This window comes from Hemicordylus capensis, chromosome 4, assembly GCF_027244095.1.
Source record: "Hemicordylus capensis ecotype Gifberg chromosome 4, rHemCap1.1.pri, whole genome shotgun sequence".
NCBI lineage: Eukaryota > Metazoa > Chordata > Lepidosauria > Squamata > Cordylidae > Hemicordylus > Hemicordylus capensis.
Window position 1 is genome coordinate 49,278,736 of NC_069660.1, and position 25,538 is coordinate 49,304,273.

At 42.0% G+C, this 25,538-nt stretch overlaps 1 protein-coding gene across 6 annotated transcripts in view; it reads right to left on the reverse strand.

Moving 5' to 3' along the window:
- Positions 1-20,225, reverse strand: part of RALGAPB (Ral GTPase activating protein non-catalytic subunit beta) — a 94,519-nt gene extending 74,294 nt beyond the window's left edge. For 2 of the 6 annotated variants that reach the window (XM_053245384.1, XM_053245379.1), the window contains exons 1-7: positions 19,699-20,206; positions 18,114-18,325; positions 15,561-15,763; positions 14,564-14,727; positions 11,879-12,065; positions 4,422-4,553; positions 2,840-3,018 (exon numbers count right to left, since the gene is read on the reverse strand). In XM_053245384.1, the coding sequence (XP_053101359.1) occupies positions 2,840-3,018; positions 4,422-4,553; positions 11,879-12,065; positions 14,564-14,727; positions 15,561-15,763; positions 18,114-18,296 (1,048 nt within the window). In that variant the 5' untranslated portion in view covers positions 18,297-18,325; positions 19,699-20,206. Of the gene's footprint in view, positions 1-2,839; positions 3,019-4,421; positions 4,554-11,878; positions 12,066-14,563; positions 14,728-15,560; positions 15,764-18,113; positions 18,326-19,698 lie in introns of all 6 variants that reach the window. The other 4 variants (XM_053245380.1, XM_053245381.1, XM_053245382.1 and 1 more) reach the window with 4 other exon arrangements.
- Between the last annotated feature and the right edge of the window lie 5,313 nt (positions 20,226-25,538).

A 25,538-nucleotide genomic window follows, 5' to 3' on the forward strand; every position in this document is an offset into this window, starting at 1 on the left:
TTGGGGACTCTTAGGGACATACTGTCATGAGGCATAGGTGGCTGCAGAAGAAAGGTGAGGATCAGCTTAAATCACCACTTCCCTATTGTACATGCTCAAAATTATTCTACATGTATGAAGTTAGTCTGGATGTTGGCTACTGGCAAGATACCTACAATTTGGTAACGTTTCAAGTATCAGACTCCATGTCACCTAGAACACGTATCAGATTTTCAACAACTCAAGAAAACAGCTTTATCCATGAACAACAAAAAGGACAGGCACAATTTACAAGTGTGTGATTGGCAGTACTCTTCTTCTTGCCTTGATACATCAATTAGCACGATTTTAAAAAGGAATTGTGTTATTAGTTTCATAAACGTAAAGAAGCAGTATTCTGCTATAAGGAAACATCCAAGAATGAACACTTTGGCAACATGTATAAACTTTTTAAAGATGAACATGTTAACATTAATTTCATGGTTTCCTTATAATTAAGGGCAGCTCTCTCATACTGCAACAAATTTTAAATAGCATTATTCAAAACAGTAGTAAGATGCCATCCAGTTTACCTGCTTCACAGTCCATTTTCATTAAGCAAGTGTTGTAGGGTGTGAACATAAGTAGCAACTAGTGTATCATAAACTGGAATGTTATGTCCAATCCATGTATGCTAACTGTGGCAGACAAGCTAAAGTGAGTAGACATCTTGCATTCTTCCTAAATTCTCTCTCCACCCTCAAATGTAGGAGATCCAAATATTCCATTGAAGAATATTTATAGTGATTAAAAATAAAAAAGCAACCGATTTGAAATGTTTTATCTATCTCTTTTAGAGATTTTTCAGCATCTAACTCATGACAGGAAGAAGAAATAATGTTTTAAGAAGAAATCATGGGCAGCACAAATATGACACAAAGAACAGATATACAGATGTGGGATCATATAATTGTAATCCAATTGTTATGGATGCAATTTTAGCGGCAATTTCAATTGCACGGCTTTCAGTACTGCAAAGACGGTGCATATTGCTTATCATGGCCATACAACAAAGTTAGGCCATTTTAAAAATGGAAATGTGTGCATGTTTGTTACAGTGAGAGAGACTTATGACTTCATTACAAAGGTACTAAAAAGTTGTTTATAAAACAACTTATCCAAATAGAAACTTGCAATACCTTTAAAAACATATAACCCACAATTATGCCCAATTTTTATTGCAAGAGAAAAACTGTACGCCAACAGTTTAGTTTTAAAACTAAATAGGACTATAAATGTTTAATGATTTAAATAAGAAATATAATGTTTTAGTAAAAATTACTATAATGACAGAATACTGCAACTTTCTGAAATTTGATACTAGTTTCAACTGCTGCTAAAATTATTGCCCATCTGCCCAAATTCTTGTCACCCAGGAGAGTGCAACAAGTTTTAATACCATATCTGGGTAATCTTTCACACCCACTGGTTGTAATGACTGCAACTCCTAGAGAAGAAAGAAATTATATTGCTACTGTATTATGCACCACAGTGGAAAGATTTCCAAAAAGCTGTTCATCAGGAAAATAAAGTGTAATGTTTACACAACATTTACAGTTTTAATTAAACAGTTACCTATTTTATGAAAAGCAAACTGATCTTGCTGAGACTCCTTCAAAAGGAAAGTCTATTAGGAACCATGACGGATTTTAAAGTATTTTGCTGAAAGTGAGAGTAGCTAATGAGCCCGGGTCAGCAATTAGTTTTGCAGAGAGTCACTCTGAAAAGGAAACAGGAGCTGTGGGCCAAAGTCAAATGATTCAGCTCTTTAAATGAGCTGCTGCCAAGTCTCTTTGCTACAGAAGCTGTCCTCTGTTGCCAGATTTGGCTTTTTTAAAGCCAAATTTCACACCTATATTTTGCCTCTGGGACTGGCAGGGGAAGCTGGGACTGGAAGCTGGATTTCTTAAAGGACCCTATTTACTCAAATTCTCAAAGGACGAACAAATAGAGACAAAAGAAACCAGTAAGATTTAATGGAACACATTCTAACTCTGAAGAAATTTTTGATGGGGGAAAGCAGAAACAGGGGAGAAAATCAACTGCTATGGCAAAGAGTTAGATTTCAAGTGAATAATTAGCTGGTCTTGTGGTAGCAAGCATGACATCCCTTTAGCTAAGCAGGGTCCACCTTGGTTACATATGAATGGGAGACTTGATGTGTGAGCACTGTAAGATATTCCCCTTAGGAGATGGAACCGCTCTGGGAAGAGCAGAAGGTTCCAAGCTCCCTCCCAGGCATCTCCAAGACAGGACTGAGAGAGATTCCTGCCTGCAACCTTGGAGAAGCCACTGTTTAGTCTATGAAGACAATACTGAGCTAGATAGACCAATGGTCTGACTCAGTATATGGCAGATTCCTAGGTTCCTATTATCTCACATAATCCATCTTAAACCAGGCAGCAACCCAAACAAAGCCAGTTCAGATGGTACTTCTCCAGTCAGCCTATGGGCATGTCTTTCTCCCAAACTCTTGCCCTCTGGGATTGTTCCCAGGAACAGGTATAGAGCTTTCATGCTCTTTCCCCTAATTCCTCAGGGCAGGGAGAAGAGAGTGAGTACATGGGAGAACAGTTATTTAAAAGCAGACACTCCTTTGGAAACAATAAACCCTCTTTGAGGGGATTCAAGCAGGCCCTTAGACTCTGCAAGCAAGCACAACAAGAATACTTGTTTTTCCTCTTGCAAATAAAATATATGCAGGAACTAGTTGTTCAAAGCAACCTCTGAAATTATAATTATACCAAAATGAACATGTTAATCTACTACATTGTTTACAAAAGATAAGCAACATCCTAAGAGTTAAAATGGAAAGTGTTACCTAGAAATGCATCCACTAAGCAACTGATCCCACGCATAGCTCGAAAGAATATTTGAGGCAGATGTTTAAGGCAGGGATACTGATTCAATTCCTGAGCCATTCCACTCACATTCAGAAACTGTTCCTGAAATTTGGGAGTAGAGCTTATAATTGCTGGATTACTCAAATCCACAGGATTACTACAAAACAAACAAGAGACACATTGTGGAATCAAAATACATTTAAAAGATGTAAGAACTATAATATGGTAATTATTTATTTATTTTAAAAAACCCGTCCTCTCAGATCATCTAAAAGGCTAGAGCACTAAAACTGATGCACTAGAGCAGGAATTCTCAACCACCGGTCCGCAGACCGGTGCCGGTCCGCAAGGTGTTGGATACCAGTCCGTGAGGCATCACTAACAAAAATCAGCCCCTCCCTCCAAAAAAATTAAAAAAAACAATTTTGGACTGACAGGGCTGGCGGGAGTTCTCCAAAACTCATTTCCAGGCAGCCCTTGCTGCTGGATAACGTTCATTTCGCTTCCTCGAAATGAACATTATTCAGTAGCAAGGCTGCCTGGAAATAAGTTCTGAAGAGCTGCCCGAAACTGTTTTTTTGGGGGGTGCCTGGGGGTGGGGTTGGGAGTGAGGGGGGCGACCCCCTTACTAACTGCTAGTCTGGGAAACTGTGCATGAATAATGTACCGGTCTATGACTCCAAAAACATTGAGAAAAACTGCACTAGAGCACTAAAACTTCCAAAGATGAACCTCACAAGTTAAGGAGACAATGAAATAATTTTAGCATGAAATTTGCCACTTTAAAGGTACCTCTTTGCCAAGTTAGCAGGGATTAATTAAGAGTACTATTAACAGTGATTGTATTGGGACACATGAAGTTTTCATGGAGCTGAGGGGTCTGAAATGGAACAGAAAACATGCAGCAGCAGAAGTAGCAAGGTTATAAGTTACTTAAAATAAAGGAGTGGAAGTGGAGCTGCTAGGTATCATTAGGGAACAAGATTACGGAGTATAAAGAACTATAAACATTCCTTTGGCAATGAATTCTGACTCCGAATGTTTCAGATCACTGAAATTCTAGGAGTCAAAACATACAAGATGCTGTTGTGGGCAATATGGAATGCGCCTAAACTATGTTAGGGGCAGCAGAGAGCAGGTAAGGACCTGCTCTCCTATTTCTTAAAGCTCCCAGAATGCAATCCCAAACTGTGCTTGAACCGTGGGTTGAACTGCAGTTCATGCACATCCCTAGTGGGTATAACGGTTGGGTAAGTGACCAAGAGTTGAACTTAAGACAAAATACTTCTCAGTTATCAGCTAAAATATTAATTTGTTGCCAGAATGAATACATACCTCCCATATGCAGATGCAGACAAATCCTAGGATTTGTCCTACTCTGCTAACTGGACTCTTGTCACCAAGCATAATTTGAATTTGTTCCCCAGGATATTACAGAGCCCTTCCACAAAAAGCTTTACTCCAACAAGCTATGGTCCAAGATAATTCATACATATGCAATTTGGATAAGTATGTTGGAAAAATTGCAAGCTCCCCCAATCCCAACTCAATGTACAGTACCTCAGCATATGTAAAAAGCGAAACCAAGTCTGGGCAACACACTCGTTATCCATTTCAGGAGGAATCAGACTGGCATCTTCATCAGGTATTTTAAAAGGTGGAAATGAGGGTCCATATGTAAAGCAGAGTAATCTAGAGAGCAAGTCAGATTGTCACTGGGTTTGTGGTTCTGCATGGTTTCATTCTGCCCAATTGTAAGTTATGGATATGCATACTTCATCAGAGACATTTGTTCAATAAAATCACCCATTCCAAGTTAAACATTCTATTTATCCTTTATTAGCCTACTCTCCTTATATATTGCAGGGTGTATTTGGGACACTAAGCAGAACTGCCAAATCTACACTCATACTGACAGAGTGATATTTCTAGAACAAGGAACTATCAGCTTATATTACAATACAATCACTGAAATACCTGTTCAAACAGTTTAGTTTCAAATAAACTTTTTTCCTTATCATCATCAATAGGCTAAAGTAACATTGAACACCTGGAGAACACAGTAACTGGTAGAGCTTCTAGAAATAAAGCACAATCCCTGGAATACACCCTGTACATACCCATTCTCTCCCCGCCACACACTTCTGAAGAAGCCTACCCTGGATCCCTCGGACTTGAACAACTACAGGCCTGTCTCCAACCTTCCATGGCTGGGCAAGGTAAATGAGAGGGTGGTGGCCTCACAGCTCCAGTCTTGGATGAAACTGATTATCTTGACCCATTTCAAACTGGCTTTCGGGCTGGCTATCGGGTGGAGACTGCTTTGGTCGGCCTGATGGATGATCTCCAATTGGCAATTGACAGAGGAAGTGTGACTCTGTTGGTCCTTTTGGATCTTTCGGTGGCTTTCGATACTATCAACCATAGTATCCTTCTGGAGCGTCTGAGGGGGTTGGGAGTTGGAGGCATGGCTTTGCAGTGGTTCTGCTCCTACCTCTCGGGCAGGTTCCAGATGGTGTCCCTTTGAGACTGCTGTTCTTCAAAATCTGAACTTTTGTATGGTGTTCCCCAGGGCTCTATATTGTCTCCAATGTTGTTTAATATCTACATGAAACCACTAGGAGAGATCATCAAGAGATTTGGTGCAGGGTGTTACCAGTAAGCTGATGACACCCAAATCTATTTCTCCATGTCAGCATCATCAGGAGAGGGCATAACCTCCCTAAATGACTGCCTGGAGTCGGTGATGGGCTGGATGAGGGATAACAAGCTGAGACTGAATCCGGCTAAGACGGAGGTACTCTTTGTGCGGGGTCGGAACTCAAGAGATGATTTTGGTCTGCCTGTTCTGGATGGGGTCACACTTCCCCAGAAAGAACAAGTACGCAGTCTAGGGGTGCTTCTGGATCCGAGCCTCTCCCTGGTGTCCCAAGTTGAGGCAGTGGCCAGAGGTGACTTCTATCAGCTTCAGCTGATACGCCAGCTGCGTCTGTTTCTTGAGGTGAATGACCTCAAAACAGTGGTACATCTGCTGGTAACCTCCAGACTAGATTACTGTAATGTGCTCTATGTGGGGCTGCCCTTGTACATAGTCCGGAAACTACAGCTGGTCCAGAATGCGGCAGCCAGGCTGGTCTCTGGGTCATCTCGGAGAGACCATATAACTCCTGTATTGAAGGAGCTACAATGGCTGCCGATATGTTTCCGGGCAAAATACAAGGTGCTGGTTATAACTTATAAAGCCCTAGACAGTTTGGGCCCTGGGTATTTAAGGGAACGCCTTCTTCTGCATGAATCCCACCACCCACTGAGATCTGCTGGAAAGGTCCGTCTGCAGCTGCCACCGGCTTGTCTGGTGGCCACTCAGGGACGGGTCTTCTCCGCTACTGCCTTGAGGCTTTGGAATGCGCTCCCTAGTGAAATAAGAGCCTCCCCATCTCTGACAGCTTTTAAGAAGTCTTTAAAAACACATTTCTTCACCCAGGCTTTTAATTAATGATTTAATGGTTTTAATGCTGTTTAAAATTATTGTTTGGAAATTTTTAAGTTGTTGTAATGTGTGTGTGTGTCCCTGCTCATTTTTTAACAAATGTTTTACTTTGTTTTCATTCTACTGTAAACTGCCTAGAGACACAAGTTTTGGGCGGTATAAAAATGTTTTAATAAATAAATAAATGATAAATAAATACTAAGAGTTTCTAACTGGTCAAAGTAAAGCAAATTAAATAAATATTTTTTCAATTTAATGTTCGCTTTCGATTCTTTTAAATTATTGTGTATTATTTGGGTCAGGAACATTTCCTGTGAGTTGTGTGCTAGTTGAGCCATAAAAACAGGTTGCTCACCTGTAACTGATGATCTGGTAGTGATCCATTGAATCAATTAGAATGCGTTCTGCGCCTGCGCGGAAGCCTCTCGGTGTTGAGTTCCACAGCTCCTTTAAGGCGCCTGCGTCCTGCCCCATGTGACCACGTGGCTATTTAAGGCGAGAGGAAGTGCAGGCACCTCGGTTCCTTGGAGACCGCCGAGGCAGTCGTAACATCTGATGTAGCAGGTAAGTTCTACTGTAGAAATTGTACGACTGCAGAGGGGAGGTTCGGGAGGATTTAATGGATGTCAACGGATCACTACCAGATCATCAGTTACAGGTGAGCAACCTGTTTATCTGGGGCGTGATCCATGGAATCCATTAGAATGGGTGTTTAGTTAGCTCCATAAAGGAGGAGAGAGCAGTAGAATCATTGCAACACCCTTTTGAGAACACCTCTCCCAAAATTCAACTCCGTTGCAGAACGTAAGTCAATAGCATAATGCCTCACAAAAGGCTGTTCGGAAGACCAAGTAGCGGCCTTACAAATATCATGGAAAGATATGCCAGATAGGTGTGCCGCCAAAGTCCCATAGGCCCTAGTTGAATGTGCTTTAATGGACCTAGGGGGATCAACTTTTTGCAGCGTGTAGGCCATTAAGATGGTTTCCACCAGCCAATGAGAGAGCCTTCGACGGGACAAGGCCCGTCCCATTGACTTTCCCTTGTAAGTTCTTTGTTTTCCTCATCGGTTTGGTTTTTGAGAGGTAATATAACAGAGTCCTGCGGATGTCCAAAGAGTGTAAGGCCTTTTCTAAAGCAGAAGTAGGGGATTTAAAGAAAGTTGGCAGTACAATGTCCTGGTTGATATGGAAATCTGACACTATATTTGGTAAGGAGGAGATGTCAGGGCGTAAGAGCACTTTGTCTTGGTAAAAACGGGCATATGGCACATCCATGCGTAGAGCTGTAAGTTCGCTCACTCTACGGGCCGTAGTAATAGCTACCAAGAACGCAGTTTTTAGGGACGTTAACTTTAGACTAGCCGTCCTAAGAGGTTAGAAAGGAGGCTCTGTTAAAGCTAAAAGGACTAAGGATATGCTCTATGGTTCTATCAGTTGTCAAACAGGAGGATATAGATTAGAGAGACCCTTCAGGAAGTTTTTGCAGGAAGGGTGAGAAAAAACCGTCTAGTCATCCCATCCTGGATGTTTAGCGGACAGTGCAGCTAGGTATATCTTTATAGAAATGTTAGAAAGGTTTGTGGTTTTAAGTGTAGTGAGGTAGAGAAGGATCTGACGGATTGATGCTCTTAATGGACGAAAGCCATGTTTCGCAGCATAGGTGGTGAATCGCTTCCACTTGCCTGCATAATTCTTCCTAGTGGAGGGTTTCCATTCATTTAGCAGTATCTTTCTCAAAATCCGATCCTCCACGTTGTGAGTTCTAGGGTCAGGACCCCTGGGTGAAGCACTAGGCCGTCTTCCTGTAGTAACAGGTCTGGATAGGCAGGAAGTCTCTTGTAAGTGTGAAAAGAGAGTTTGAGCAGATGTGGAAACCACGCTTGGCGGGGCCACCACGGTGTAATCAGAATGCATTTTAGAGGTCCTTCTAGAATCTTTGCCACTACCCTGATCACCAAGGGCAACGGCGGGAACATGTAACTCAGGTACAGTGACCAGTCTATCTGGAACGCATCCCCCATGGAGGGATCGTAGCCTGCTCTCGAGCAGTAGCGACTGCACTTTGCATTTTGTGCTGTAGCAAATAAGTCTATCTCCAGGGACCCCCAAAGGTCGAATATCGGCCACAAATAGCAGTTGTTTAGTTCCCACTCGTGACAGGTGTCTGCGCAGAAGGTCTGGCTCAGGTCGTCCGCCAGAACGTTGTCCGATCCCTTGATGTGTAGGGCTATAGGGGTGATGCTGTTCCTGAGGCACCAATGCCAAATCTGAATGCTGAGCCCGCAAAGAGATCTGGACACTGTCCCCCCTTGACGGTTGATGTAAGCAATTGCAGTGGTGTTGTCCAACTGCAATTGTACTACCTGACTTCTGAGCATGGGGAGGAAAGCCTTCATGGCTTTGAAGACTGCAAGAAGTTCCAGGAAATTTATGTGAAGCAGCTGCTGGGTCCTTGTCCATAAAACTTGTGCCACTCTTGAATTGCAATGACCTCCCCAACCTGAGTGAAGCATCGGTCGTTAACCACACTGACGGGGGCTGTAATCGAAATGGGATCCCCCTTAGTACATTGGTACTCCAAGTCCACCAAGAGAGGGACCTTAGAATTGACAGAAGTATCAACAAGTTGTTCGTAGGATTGTCTCTGTGCGAATGGAAGGAGGACAGGAACCAAAGTTGAAGCTACCTCATCTTCAGCCGTGTGTAACGAACTGTCGAATTGCATGAGACCATCAAACACAGTAAGTGTTGGATTTGTTGTGCTGGCTGTAGTGGAGAGGTTTGGAATTGACAAACCAGACTTGTAATAGTCTGATAGCGGTCCTCCGGCAAGAAGGCCCGTCCCGCAACGGTGCCCAACACTGCCCCTATGTAAGATATGGTGGACACTGGGGTCAGATGAGATTTTTTCCAGTTTATCCGGATCCCCAAGTCCTTGAGAAGATATAACATATACTTTATCTGTGAAAGTAACTCTCCTTTATCTCGCAATGTCAGGAGCCAGTCGTTGAGATACGGGCCTTTCGTTCTGAGATGGGCCACTACCACCGCCATGCATTTAGTGAATACACGAGGGGCCGTGCAGAGTCCGAAGGGCAGGACTTGGTATTGGTAGACTGTGGTGCCTACAGTGAATCTTAGGTATCTGGTAGGAAGGGCGGATTCCTATATGAAAATAAGCATCTTTTAGATCTAACATCAAAAGCCAGCGCTCCTGAAACAGAAGTGGTAGGATGTCTTGTAAGGTTGTCATCCGATACTTTTTCACTTGTACGAACTTGTTGAGACGTCTCAGGTCCATTATTGGCCGGAGTCCACCATCCTTCTTCAGGACTTGGAAGTAGCGGGAGTAGAAGCCCTCCCGCTGGTGGGCCCATCGCACCCGGGCTATTGCTTTCTTTTGTAGGAGTTCTTGTGCTTCTTGCAGCAAGGCAGGAATCACCTTCATGAAACGTAGGCCCCAAAATTGTGGTTGAGTCTTGAACTCTATCGCATAGCCTGCCGTGACAATCTTCAAGACCCAGCGATCTGATGTTATGTGGCGCCATCCTTGTGCAAGACTTGCCAATCTGGTGGTGGTGTTGGCTACTGGAGTCAGCACATGGATGTTGTAGGCCGACAATGTCTCCTCCCAGTTGATGTGAGGCATCAGAAGAAGCAGTTGAGCAGATGTTTGGGTGTGCGATGGGCTGTCCTGAATCTCAAAGACGCTGTTTGTTGCTCTCTCCCTGTTTGTTGCGTTGGGCAGAGGGGTATTTGTTCTTTTGTTGTGTGGTCCGCTTCGAAAAGGGTTGATAGGTTTTATGGTAGTCCCTTCTTTCCTGTGGTCTATAGCTCGTACAGGGACGATAGAAATTTCTCTGTTTCATTGTATATGATGTGGAGACAGAGTAAGTTGAGGTGAAAGTTTTCACGGTGAACTTGGATTTTTTCATCTTTTCCATAGTTGATTCAGTCTCTTCAGAGAATAAGCCTTTGCCATCAAAAGGCAGACCTTCAATCTTATCCTTCATAGCTTGTTGTAAAGAGGCCGAGCATAGCCAAGCGTGACATCTTAAAGTGATTCCTGCTATAATTGATCGAGATTCTGACTCAGCCAAGTGTTTTGCTGTGCTTAGCTGTTGACAGGTCAGATCCCTTGCCCGTTGCAGAGTCTTCCTGAACTGGGCTTTCAGTTGGTCTAGTGAGAGTGTGTCCAGGTCCTTTTCTAGGTTTTCCCAAAGGCAGTAACGGCCAGAGCCATTGGGTCATCTGCTATGAACTACTATACTAGAAACCAATATACTCTAACTACAAAGAGTTACTACTTTGGAGAAAGGCCCAAAAATCTAGTTTAATACAAACAACATAGAATTAATTGTGATAATTCTTCCCCTTCTCCTGTTAATCGTTCCCATGCAGACTCTAGCCTGATGCTACATTTTCCATTACAGTGGGGCTGAGTAGTTTGGCTCTATTCAGACTTTTGAAAAAGACCACACACACACACACACACACACACACACACACACACACACACTAGCAACAACAAAAACCTCTTCTCAATCCAAATCCTAGATTAACAGTTATCTCAGTTCTAGCGCTGGGCAAGTTCTCATTGAAGTGATAAACCTGTAACTGAGTAGAATGAAGATAAAAGTTCCCATCATTGAATGCTCATCTATTAAAAAAATAAATAAATCCCTGCACACAGAAAACTAAACCATAAAGGTTCTTGTCTAGCCCTTTCCCCAACCATCTAGTTTCTTTTATGTGTAGTGAATTTTTGGTATGCAGGAGCATTTAGTCGTGTGAGCCTCAACCTGAACTCTGAAGTAGCACAGCCCAGACCAATTTACTTCTCAGTGAGAACTAGGTCTAAATGAAAAGGCAGGAGTTCACAAATTATTCTAAACAGATAGGAGGCACTTATGGCAGAAGCTCCATCTTTTCTAGAGCACAATATATTTGAGGGAAAACACCTAGAACAGTGATCTTCAATCCTGTTCAAGTGGAGGCCACTCTAGCAAAAAAAAACCCACACACACATTTCCCTTGGTGCTGACCTCTGTACAATATTGTGCTTTACACGACGCTGGGAGGCCCTTTTAAGTGATGAATCCCTCTGTTAGGAGCTCTATGGGGAAAGGGCTGGGAAGCTCTATGGGGAAAGGGCTCGAAACGGCTATACTTCCCAGCACTCTGTGCACAGATTCCAAAATGATGCAGAGGCTCAAGAGGGCCCACTTTCCTTTGAAGGAGCCCATCAGTGCTGGGCAAGGTGCAGCACTGCACAGTGGGAAAGGTCACTCTGCATGGTGCCAGGGGTGACTGTGCAGAGCATTTAGCTTCTGCCAAAGGTTTGCACAGGTCCAACAAACAATCAGAAAGCCACATTTAGGGTTGATGGGGGGGGGCCACCCTGGGCCTTACAGTGAAGAACACTGACCTAGAATAAAGCACCTGAAAACTGAATATGTAATTTTGTTCTGCAATAGCAGCACATAGTTAAGCAGAATAATGAAAAAAGATAGCAATTCACCTACCTAGCAGTAAGGGCACAGATTACTTTACTCCATTGTTCCACCACTGCAGAATGATGCCTCCAGTTCGCTACCATCTCTTTGGCAGTTTTCCAGTAAGGTGGTGTGGGAAAGCACCTGGAACAGGCTAGTAACCATACTTCAAACAGCACACCAATCAGCTTCTCAGCCAGACTCTCAGCAATACCACCTATAATAGGAACAAAGCAGAGTTAAAGGGGGAAAATGATCTGGGTACCCTTTTTATCATAAATTGTAAAATTCCCCCTCCTTTTTTATTATCTGGAGTTAGAAAGTATTCATGTGATCACAATATGGATGTGAACTGCCTATATGTGGTTCTGACTACTACAAAACAGCAATGTTAACAATAGGTTGTTTAGCAAGCAACCAAAGTCTGCAGTTTTAAAGATGAATATACACTTGAGACAATTAATTACCTTAAGTACATCAGCTTTAAAACTACAGACTGTGGTTGCTTACCAAGCACACTTATGGTTTTATTAACATCGCTGTTCTGTAGCCATCACAACCATGTATAGGCAGTTCACATCCACATCTTAATCACCCAAGAGAATTTTCTAGTCCCAAGAAATGTGGAAAACCGCTTAGAAATATGTAGTCACAGTCTAAGGCTTAAAAAATGGGAAAGGGCAAAAGTCAGGAGCAGAGGGTCAAATATATATGTGACACACAAGATCCATGATCAGATTTTTGCAAAGTTTTGTTTTTAAAAAGCAATTATGGAGATTAGATTTTGATTAAAGCAGTGGTGCTGAAGAGTGATGAAGCCCTGATTTTTGTCCTTGAGAAATGCAACAACCGTCTGACTGCAGGACTACTTGCAAGCATTGCTAAATTCACTAAGACATATAAACTTGATACTGTGAATTGAAGATACTCCAAAGTTCTGCACATGCTATTTAATAAAAGATTTACTATACATGAAGCAATTGTAACTAGGGATGTGCAGAACATTTCAACTCTAAACGGGCTGTTTTGTGTGCTGTGAGCTCAAAACAGAATGCCCTTTAAATAAAGGGCATGTTTCAAGCTCGGAGCAGAACAACCCCATTTCGATCGAAGCTGTTTTGCGTTTCACTTTGAGCTTGAAACAGAATGCAAAATAAGTTTTGTGCACATCCCTAAATGTAATCATACAAGTTTTTATATCTTCTTGTTACCTCTACAAACAAGCAAAATATGGAGAAACTCAGAAAGCAATCTCAAACACAGAATGAATTTCCTGTAATACTTGTGTAGATAGCAAGTTCCTTGATACTGTTATTGTTTAAACCATTACTCAGATTTTTAAAATGGCATTCCACCAATCATCCATCATCTTTGTCCTGATAAAAAGTTATATTGCTTTGATAAACAGCCAAGAATCATATGTTGTCTCAGGAAGTCTGGGATTGCTGTAGAGTTACTGAGGAGAAAGTCTAAATAAAGGTTTCTTTTTAGTTTTCCCTCACTTCTCCTACATGTGTCCATTTTTTGGACCAGTTTTTGTTTTCAGTCTAATCATCTTCATATTACATAGCAAAATGAAGTTGGCATAACAGCAGTGAAAGTATATTTCTATTAATTCCATTTGCATGGAATTATGTGAGCACAGATGAAACAATACTGAGTAAAAAAATTGTTTTGTATTTTGGAAGGATTTAGGCTGTCTGTCATTGCAACCATTGTATTAGGAGCAATCAAACCAAACCGTGCAGAAATAGCATAAGAACGCAGATTACCACAAGGCAGTTCTTCCCATGGCAGAGCAGCCAGCAAGGCCGAAACAGGGATTTAAGAGGGTGATGAGGGTGGGACACATTGCATAACATCCTAACCCCCTTAAAGGTGCTATACAATCATAAAGGCTGTTATAAAACACTGGAGCAGGTCCTGACATGCAGCACTCTAGAGGTCAACCTTCATTTACATTTTTATAAGCTATGAATATTTATTTTGAAAAAAACATTAAATGGCTACATCTATAGAACAACCAGGATAGTTTCACACCTAAATCAAAGTTTTAAGGCATGTGAGCTTATTAGAAAATATACAGAAATCATTCTCAAAAGGCATCTGTGAATGAATAAAATGAGTGTGGGGGAAGAGGTCACCATGACCTTTGTAAGCAGCAACATGAAGATCACTAAAACATATGCATGCTTGTAGTCATGGTATTGGAAAGTACAAATACTTGTAGAAATTGGGTTAAGATCTGGAATAGGACAGGATCTGAAGGTTCAATGCTTCAGTGTCTTTCATTTTACAACTCTGTCCCCTTAGAGCTTTAAATGACAGCAAGAGATGGGGCCAGGCTCTTATATGGTCACATTTGCTAACCCCTGCTAACTTGGCAAAGAGGCACCTTTTAACGTGGTGATTCTCTTTATTTAGCAGGGGGAGAGTAACTGGCCCTATCCACCCACAGCACAGTACCTCCAGTGACTGTTGCTGGTGTCTATCTTCTGTTTCTTTTTAGATTGTGAGCCCTTTGAGGACAAGAATCCATCTTATTTATTTATTATTGCTCTGTGTAAACTGCCCTGAGCAATTTTTGGAAGGGCAGTATAGAAATCGAATAAATAATAATAATTAGTAGTAGTAGTAGAGATGCACGTGCTCATCCTCGCACACACGCGCACACACACACTACAAGTGGGTAATAGAAAGAGCTAGAACACAAACCTTGCACTGTCGGAGCTGCCAGCAGAGTATCGTTAATCTGTAGTAGAAACAATAACAAAACCTCCCATGTTTCCCGAGCCATGGTGCTCGATTCATGAGCCAATTTCTGGACAGCTTTCAGAACTTGCAAACACAATTTAATCTGGCTAGAACTTTGATCCTGCCTGCAGCAGAAGAACACACTACTTCAGTCTCCATAAAAACAAACTTTTGAAATACTGCTGAAGTTTAGTTAACAAAAGATAGATGCATTCTTGCTTAATGACATCTGCACTTTTAAAAAAATCCCATTCAGTTTACCTAAAACAGAAGCAAGCAAAATCACTCAACAATTTTTTTTAAAAAAATCCATACCCCCAAACAGATAACAGCATCAGTTAGTACACATCTGCAAAACCTATGACCCATCAAGGATTCAATAAACCTACTGTGTTTGCAGTCCTTAACTGGCAGGAAAAAAATAGGAGGCCTACAGAACTTTTGCAGACCACCACAGATGGCTGTTCAACTTGGTGAGTCACAAATTGTACAGACTTAAGAAGAGGCAGATTTACCAGGGATAAGGCAAACTGTAGCACCCGAAGTACAGCAGCAAAATGTAATTAAACTAATTTTAATTGGGAAGCTGTGTGCCAAAAGCCAAATGACATATGTTTGTAAAGTTAAAGAAAAAAACTGAACTCCTTATTCCAGTTCTAACAGTTTCCCCATACAGTATGCATAGTTTAAATTCATTTCTCCTGCAGTTCCCAAGGATCTTGAATACAGGCTTAAAATACAAACATTATTAAAACCCATATACCAAGACAAGAAATATTAATAATTATCTGCCTCCCACATTAACCCAAAAATGACTAATATATTTACTTGAAAATACAATTAGAAGCATCAGTCAGTTATTGTTAGTGTTATGATTATCCATTTGTCTGAAACACCCGGTTAATAGCCATACTGCATGTCTGAAACTGAAATTTGTTTTCTATCAATTGCTGTTTACCTTGGTACAAAGAGATTTTGCAGATGTTTGAGAACGCTCTGAACATAAAGATTTGGTTCCTTAATAACAGGTAAAGGAATTGAGTCCTTTGGAAAGACTAGAGCCATAATCCAGTCTGTATATACATCAACACAGTACTTTACAGTATCACCATCTAGAGGGAGAGTCAGTCCGTAACACACCACCTCCATGGTCCATTTTACCTGGGAAAAGAAATGCTGAGCATTACAATTCTTTTTAAACACACCCCTCATTCTATAACTTCCTGCAAACAAATACCAGCCCCAAAGTAGAACACCATAAAAAGAATAATGGTTTGCTGATTTCATTAAGGAAAATGAAGATACACTCTTAAGAATAACCTACTCATGCCTGATTAATTAATAGTACAGAAGAATGGAGACAGATTCAGCATTTACTAAAGCAAGTTTCACATAATCATTAGGAGTGAAAAAAGCGTTTGTTAGGAAAATACTTACTGGGTGACATCTATATTCCCTTGCTTTAGTGAGAGGAGAACTGTGGAAGCCACCAACATTTTACAGTCTGATCCTCCTATGCATGTTTACTCAGAAGGAGGTCCTGCTGAGTTCAATGAAGCTTATTCCCACATAAGTGGGAAGATTGCAACCTTAGAAGAACTTGGTGAAGAGTCACAGTCTGTGGCCAGGAACAACTGGAACTTAGGAAGTGTTTTAAATGGAATACAGATTTCTTCCTCCCTTTTAAACAGATACATTTACTCAATTTTTAACAGAACTTCATGGATCATTCTGAAAGCCTTCAGTAAAGGACCCTTCATGCCAAAAATAATAATACTCTGAATTTGTAAAGTGTTTTCATGTGTTCAAAGCACTTCACATAATTTACCTTACAGTAATCCTAACAACCACCTAGTAAGGCAGGGAAATATTACTCTTCCCAAAGGGAGCTGAAAGAAAGTGCCTTGCCTAAAATCATCTAGTAAATTCATGCAGAGGTGAAATTTGAATTGGGAACTTCCTGATTTATAGCCCAGTCTTTCTGCCACCATGCTAAACCAGCTCTCTAAAGCACAGAATAGATTTTTCAAACCCTGTGGGCAGAGAATTTCAGATCTCTAAGTTTTAAAAATGAAATGTGACAAACAGTCTTGTCTACAAAAACAAGCTACAAAAATGTGGTTAGTCTTTAATGTGCCATAGAACTCTTCCATCTTGAAACACATTTAATTCTTCACTGTTTGCAATAGAATTTCTTGGACAGGCAATTAAGACAGGCACTTTAATGGTAAAAATCCATACTTTTGCCACATAATATAACATTATGTAATGTTATAAAAAGATCAATCATACAATATAGTCAGCCTTAAAAACTAGAAAGGAACAGAAAACAGTCAAAAAACATTAAATGAACCAGATTTACTACTACTACAACAAATATTTATATATTTATTTTCAAAAAAAAGTTGAGAATGAATGAATGAATATGTATCCCTGTCCCCAAAGGGCTCACAGTCTAAAAAGAAACATGAGATAGACACCAGCAACAGTCACTGGAGAGATAATGTGCTGGGGGTGGATAGGGCCAGTTACTTTCCCCTGCTAAATAAAGAGAATCACCACTTTTTAAAAGGTGCTAGTTAGCAGGACAATTAAAAGGGAAAGTAGTGTGTTCATTAACCTAGATAAAGCCTGGATTAATAAGACACTTGAGGCACAAATGACCAGGCTCAAACTATCATATTTTGGACAAATTATGTGAAGACCCAGCTCCCTTGAGAAGTCCATAATGCTGGGAAAACCTGAAGGAAAGACAAGAGGATTACCAGCAGCAAGGTCGATTACAACAGCAATGAATGCACCACTAAGAGACCTTAAAGGCCAAGTTGAAGACAGATCATCCTGGAGAGAATCTATCTAAGTGGTCGCTATGAGTCAACACCGATTTGATGGTACTTAATCATCAATCAATCAATCAATCAATCAGACAGCTCATTCAGACTGAGGAAACTAACAATACACTTCATTCAGTCTGATGAATCCAATATCTTGTTTTGAAAATGCATGCAATATTGTTGCAGTTACATGATGAGAATGGACTTCAGGATTTGTAGACCCCCACAAGGACAGCCAAATACACATATTTGATTTGAACAAAATAGCTCCGGTCTCTCCTTCAGCCTAAGTAAGCTCCCCTACTCTGATCGTGCATGACTGATCTTAAGGTATAGAACACAACACATTATACAGGCAACAAAGCAACTGAAGTTATGTTTGATAACAGTAATATTTTGCAGTTGTGTCACATATGCAAATAATGGAATTTAACAAGACATTTAGCTGTTACTATGAAAAAGGCTAGTGAGAAAATGATGTATACATGTAACAGAATGTAAACAAAATACATAATTTCTTTTTGCTATGAATCGTGAAACGTTTTCTACAGAACAGCACACATACAACCCTATGCTTAGGAATACTTAAATTATTTCATTTAAATGAAAGCAACCCACTCATGTACTATTATACACGAAGAGAAATGGAACAAGAAATTCTGCAGATGAACACTCACTTCTTTGTCTGTTTTCAGTAAACTCTCACTTCCACCTGTCGAAGCATTCAAGGCTTGACCAAGGGGACGCACAACAGCATTTGCCACCTCTCTCCCCACATTGTCAGGGTAGCTATGAAGTACACTGGTGTGACCCTTATCATTTTGAACTACAAGATGTAGGGACCTCCACTCCGAGTACATAGTGCCTCTATCTACAGAGTACACTGTACCTAGAACAGAATAAGAACATCACAAGTTAAATGTACTTTTATTGTATATTACTTTGGATAGAAAGGCTGTGATTCCCCCCAAAAATCAAGCAAACAAGCACTCGACACTAAGAAATGCAAAGAGAAACTTAAGTATGTAGTACTCTGGGCTCCTTGGAGAAAGAGCGGGATATAAATGTAATAATGATGATGATGATGATGATGATGATGCACAGCCTAATGAAAAGGCATGCTAACTGCCTGAGTTTTCTTCCAGAGACCTGTTCCATTTGAAGTAAAAGCTAAACTTTACTATTATTGTACCATTCCTTGAATTATACCATCTGATGTAACTCCTCTTCCACCTATCAATGTTAATATTCCAGCCTACTTTAGTAGGAAGAAGGCAGAAGCAAACTCCTCTAATAAGTACGCTTAAACACGTTACTTCCTGTTTTCAGCAATCTTGATACATACTGAATGATGTTGTGTACTTTTTATGCAATTATGATCACTAAAGCAAATACTAGACAGATTCCTTGCAAGAATACTTCTTGATTTTATCATACTTCAGAACCATAGCATATTAGCAAGTTCATTCTAAAATGTACCAACAAAGAGCCACCTCTCATGATGTGCAAAAGCTAATTTAAACTGCCTCCACACAACAAGCTATTTGCCTGCCCATCCTGCCATTGTCAGTTTGGCTCACACCACATGGTTTATTTCCATACTACCACCAAACTTTTAAGGATACAACATGGAAGAAGCTGAACTTCGCAGAGAAGTTGTACAAAGTGCATACCATCCAGGAAGATGGTTTTAAGCAGCCCCTACAGAACAGCTGTATTGTTAGAAGCTATTCTAAATTAGCAAACTGAGTCATATCTGACTCAATCTATGATTTAATTGGTGTGACTAGACTTGACACTTGCACTTTATATTTTGTCAGCGATAGAAAGGATAGTTATGACTTATTACATATTTCTCTTTTCAAATTTGATGTGTGTGATTACCTTGCCTACTTCAAGGGGGGAGGTAGAGAAGAGAAGAGAAGTATTTAACACACACACTTTTCATAATGTATCTGTGGAAAGCAGCAAATTCCTCAGTGTTTGATGCACTGGCAGTGAGTAGAAGCCAGCCTGTTAGTCATGACTAAACATCACTGAAATCAATGAAACAAGAGTCATCATCACTAACTGAAACCCCATTAATTTCAACGGGACTTAGCCATGGCTAACTTAAGACTGCAACCTACCTAGTCTTCCCTGCGGTCAGCTTTTTTTTAACCCTTCCAGAATGAGGCAGGAAACGGTCCTGCGTCACGCCGCAAGCTCATTTCCTGCCTCATTCTAGTCAACAAAAGATGGCGGCCGGCAAGAGCTACCCACCGGGAATGTTCTCAGCGGCTCCAGGCGCTGTTGAGGCAACCGCTGTCCGCGGAGGGGAGGCGAGGAAGTTTGTGGGGTTTTGTCTGCTGAACGAACATCTCCCCAGCACTCGCCCAACAAAAATTGCAAGTGGCCAACCCGCAGCAACCGGGCGAGTGGTTATTGACAAGAACCGCCTTGTCCTTAACTACACATCTAGTGGCCACAGGCGACCTGGAGTGGAAGCTGGGCGTGGGAAAGCATTTTACGTGGGCGAGTGGCGGTGCCCCGCGCGACAGCAGCACACACCCGTCCCGTCATGCAGGCCTCCAGTGGCCGCCGCCGGCGGTGACATGCCCCTCCCCGCCTCCCGCCCAGCAGCAACGAGGTTTCTGAGTCTCACTTTCTTTCCCGCGCTGCCGTGACGGGACTTGGGGGGAACTGAAGGGGGACTCACCCGGACTCTCCCCGGCTGCCTGTTACTTGCTCCTCCCCTCTCACACCCAGCGGCAGCGCGGTTCCTGAGTCTCCTTCCCGCGCTGCCGTGATGACGCAAAAAGGGGAGGAGAGGCGGGGGGGAGGATTAGAGTGGCCTAGAGCCCCGGATGTCTCGCGAGGGCAAGACTCGGGCAGCCACGTGCTCATGTGTATAGCCCGGGCGAGGATGGGTGCGCCTAGAGGGAAGGTGTTTGGGAGTTGGTGGTGATGGTACGTGGGCTGGATCTTGTTTTCTTTTTCCTGGCTGTGATTGAAATATGTACACCAGTTGATCATCAGAAAGAACACACTGTGAATCTGGTGCTTTTTTTGTACTTGCTTTTTGACTAGTTCGTCAAAAGGAGCAAACGAGTTCTGGCAACTGTGAATATGCGACCTCTGCCAATCTGAGATGTATGACTGTGAATGATTTATTAAAGGGAATGAATGAGGCATATCATTTGCTGCGATCATTGAAGCTGGTTAGCTGGAAGCTCTTTGCGCTTTTTCTTCTTAACTAAAAGATCGCTTCATCCCGAGTCAGGTTTTTATACTCTGCCGGGTTTTAAGAACAATATATTTTAAGAAGAGTAGCGCACTTGGCCGAAGTGTGGACTAAGAGTGCCTGATGCTGCTTAGCTCCTGAAGCAGTTCAGATCAAATTTGAAAAGTAATTTCAATGAGAGATCAAACTGCCTTCTTCTCTTGCTTGTGGGCTTCTGGACTGGTTGGCTATTGTGGAAAATATGCTGGATTAGATTGCTCTGATCCAGCAGGATAATTCATATGTGAGTGCAATGCAATAATTTGTATTATGCACATTATCATGAACACATATACCTATATAATGTGAGCAAGATGTGGATGAAGCTAGGGTGGGGCTTTGATAATACTCCATGACATGCAGCAGCATGCCTTGGATAAAAGCTGTAATGTGGAGTAAGCTCTCTGCTCATATCCTTTACCCGAAGCCCTTCAGTTAAGACACTGCCTCTGTTGCCTTGCCTAAATGGGGATAGCGGTGGCCCTGATGGGAACTTGTCTCCACAGCCATTTCTCAGTCAGATGGTGGCAGTTTTTTTCACCTGAGGGCTCCAGGTGGGCAGGATAGACAGTCACCTCTGTCCAAGACACTGTTACCAACAACGTGAGAACACACCTTATTCAGGACACAGGGAAGAGAGAGGAAGAGGCTTTGTATACCAGACAAAACTGGTGAGCCCTGGGTCTACCTCCTGCCCCCTTCAATGCTTGGCCTGAAACAGTGTGTCGGGGTAGAAGAGAAAGCTCTAGAATGGACACTGACATAGCTTGGAGACAGACACCTGGGATGAAAATAACAACTGTGCAAACTGTTTCTTTAGTAAGACCCTCTGAGAGAGAGATTGAGAGGAACTACTTTGTATTTTTGAGCTTGGTTTTGTATTTTCTTTTTGCTCTTGCTACTGTCCTATGAAACTGATAATTGAGCTTTGATTTGATATTATTTTTTCTAATTATTATTATTATATTTATATCCCACTCTTCCTCCAAGGAGCCCAGAGTGGTATACTACATACTTGAGTTTCTCTTTCACAACAACCCTGTGAAATAGGTTAGGCTGAGAGAAAAGTGACTGGCCCAGAGTCACCCAGCTAGTTTTATGGCTGAATGGGGATTTGAACTCGGGTCTCCCCGAGTGCTTTAATTACTGCTTTAATTGGCAGTAAAGCAAGATTAAAGGAGTAACGAATCCCACTTTTTTAACGTGTCTGAACAAACCTTGGATTAACTTAGTCTAATACTATAGGCTTTTTCTCTCCCAGCAAAATGAATCCCTAAGTTGAGATAAAGTATACGTTATCAGCAGGCACATATCTCCTCATCAAAACCGTCATATCCATGACAACTCTCTCTAAATGCCTACTTTCCCAACAGCAAAATATCGGGAACCATGCAGACCACACAAATGGCTGCCACGCATGTGTGTGTCGCGTTGTGTGCGGGCAGCTGGGGGAGACCCGCTGGCACGCAATGATAGCTGGGGGGGGCACAATTAAGGAAGTGGCAGAGGAGCAGGTATGGACCCGTTTTTTCTCCATGTTAAAGGGGATGTGTAATCCCTCCATGTTAAAGATGTGCTGTGATTCGGTGTCCGAATCACATTTCGTGCACATTCCTAATCTGCATTCCACTAATATGTTCCTTTTATATTTTGGAACAGAAACATAGCTGGAAACAGAATGTCAGTCACTAGGTGGCACTGGGAACCAGAATTCAGAACCATAAGAGTCTTTCCTTCTTAAATGGTGGCATCTTCCTTGAAAATGAACAATAGGAAACAGAATTGAATGGTTAAAATGCTGGAATTGTAACTCACTATGTTGATTTCACAAACTAAGCATTACAAAATAATGTTCCATAGTTCCTTCTCCAAGTAGCACAAAATTTCAGCCTTTAGTAGGACTGCCTTTCTGCAATATTTGTTCATCTTCAAATATACAAGTTGACCATCAGGGAGCAGACAAGCACTTAGGATCAATATATCCCCAGGTCTAGTAAGGCGACAACTGAAGACGGACCTCAAAGGAAGAGCTGTTGAACCAAGAAAGGGTGGATGCAGATGCAGCAGTGATGTAGAGAGCAGGAGCCCCTCTCCTTCCTGGATGTTCACACGTGCACCGGGAACTTCTGGTCATTTCCATCCAAGGAAGTAACGGTGCAGCAGGGAGGTACACTGCTGCCATGCAGGACAGTTTGAATACACAGCACCGGGAGGGGAAATGTGGTGGGAGGGGTAAGAGCACCCTCCCGTGCCCTTACAGTTCCCCCGCCCCCTGCCTTCAGACCAGCAGGCGCCAGTACCATGCACATCCCTACTAACCACAACTGGTGCAGTAGGGAATAGGGATGTGCACAGAACCGGTGGTTCTGCCAGTTCGAAGGTGGCGGGGGTCGGGTGCACTTACTCCTCTCACCGCTTTTCCCCTGCCAGCGTCAGTTTTTTTAAAAGCCCATTGGGGTGGCAGCGTACCTCCCTGCCGCCCCGTTGCCCTCGACTTCCAGTCATATCTGGAAGATGAGGGCAATGGGGTAGCAGGGAGGTACGCTGCTGCCCCGATGGGCTTTTAAAAGAACTGAAGCCGGCAGGGGAAAAACGGCGGGAAGGGTAAGTGCACCCGACCCCCGCTGCCTTTGAACCAGTAGAACCACCGGTTCCATGCACATCCCTAGTAGGGAAGTGGCAATTTTTGGTGCCCTCCCTTTCCCCTGTGCCACCTGAAAATATGTTCCTGAGGGTTGTGCAGTCATCAGGGACATATTTGAGGTGGCACTGAGGACTTTCTGGGAAAGGGGGGGGCATCTAAAATTGCTGCTTTCCCCCTGCATTGGTGCAGTTAGTTGGAAGTTCTGTTAGAGTGCTCTCTTGCTGCACCAGTGCATCCTTGTTCTGAAGTCATTTCTGGGCAACAAGATTCTGCCTTTGACACTTTGCCTAAACAACAGCACCAGGAATTGCAATTGTGTGTTTATTGCAATTGTGTGTTTATTTATAATATTTCCCTTGCTCCTTTTTTTCTTTGTTCTTACTTGAAAAGAAATCATTGTTGTTCCCTCTTTTATTTACTTTCCTACTTGTATTTGTTCCCCAATACCCTTTTAGGAAGTGTGGAGCTAGTCAGTTGCAGGCACTGCTCAACAACCTAGAGCTCTGGTTTTATTTTCCCTTTCCCTTACAGTTTTAACAAAGAGCCCAGGCCTCACAATTCTTTCTCCACATCCAGAGGTAGCTGGTGGGAAAAGTGGAGTTATACAAGTAAAATATTTTCTATCATAATTTTCAGCCGGAGAGCTTTGCATGAGCATTATAAACTTATCTCTCTGAGTGGTGGTCCCCCTTATATAGAAAGCTACAACATGCAAAGGAGGAAAGCTACAACATGAAAAAAAACCCACAGGAATTTTTACTGACATGCCTCTCTATCGTCCCTGCAAAAAGTAATTCTGCTAGTGGTGCACACAGAAAGACAATGGGCAACATCTAGACTGAGTAATGACTAAGTCCCATTGAAAGTAATTAGACTTAAGTCAGTCATCATGACTAACTTGTCCCATTGATTTTAGTGATGCCTAGTCCTGACTGTCCCAAAAGGCATGTTCAAAACCGCCTTCATTATGTCTCTCCCCACCCAATATAGAACCAGCAGGGCATGTCAGGTATCGTGCATATCAGTGTTTGAGCAACTGAAATACCAAGGGAGAAAGGGAATTGTCAGTTTCAAGATCAGCTGCTGGAAGAATCAATGCAGGATTCCCAGGAGCAAAGCCAGTAATTCCTAAATGCCTTCCTTATTAGCAGACCTCTAACAGCAGCAAGAACAAGCCCACCTGGCTCCTTGTTCTGTTTGTACCAAATGGTAGAACTAGCACTGAGAGAAGCCTGTTTTATGTAACCCTGATTTTGTTAATTCTCCGTCTAGTCTGCCATTCTCATAACATGACTGGTTTCTTTCATTATATTCTTTTTTCCTTTTTATCTATTTTAAAAGTAATTATGTTTCTCTTTTCCTATTAGCACTTTGTGTAATTATGTGTAGAGTTAAACTAGGTTAATGTATCAGCACTTTCTACTTTAGCCAGATCCAGGAAGCTTTTGTTTTTCTTCACAGAGGCTGGTATTGATATTACACATTTTAATAGCTCTCATGAGTCTATTTTACTGGCTATGCATGCAGAAGAGAAGACTGCACATACAGCTTGTGTATTTCTGAAAATATAGATTTTGCAATTACATTTTAGAGTTTAGAAAAGCCACCAACCCTATATGATTTCAACTGTCAAACCATGTATTCAGGCCACATTTCAATCAATGGTTAAACAAGATCATTGCTAGTGAGCAGGCAGATAGGCATGTGAATCATCTGTTTATTTCAGCTGTAAGGAAAGTATAATGGAAAGGCAGCTGAACTATAGATCTGAATGGGTTAGTTTGAACTGAAATCTACTACATCTGTCTCTACAGAGCCTCTGTTAAAGTTATTTAAAATGAAAAGTATGATCCTTAGAGTATGGATCCTATGGAGAGGAGAGTGGGTCTTGTGGTAGCAAGCATGACTTGTCTCCTTAGCTAAGCAGGGTCCACCCTGGTTACATCTGAATGGGAGACTTGATGTGTGAGCACTGTAAGATATTCCCCTTAGGTGATGATATTCCCCTTAGGGGATGGAGCTGCTCTGGGAAGAGCAGAAGGTTCCAAGTTCCCTCCCTGGCATCTCCAAGATAGGGTTGAGAGAGATTCCTGCCTGAAACCTTGTAGAAGCCGCTGCCTGTCTGTGTAGACAATACTGAGCTAGATGGACCAATGGTCTGAATCAGTATATGGCAGCTTCCTATGCTTCTATATA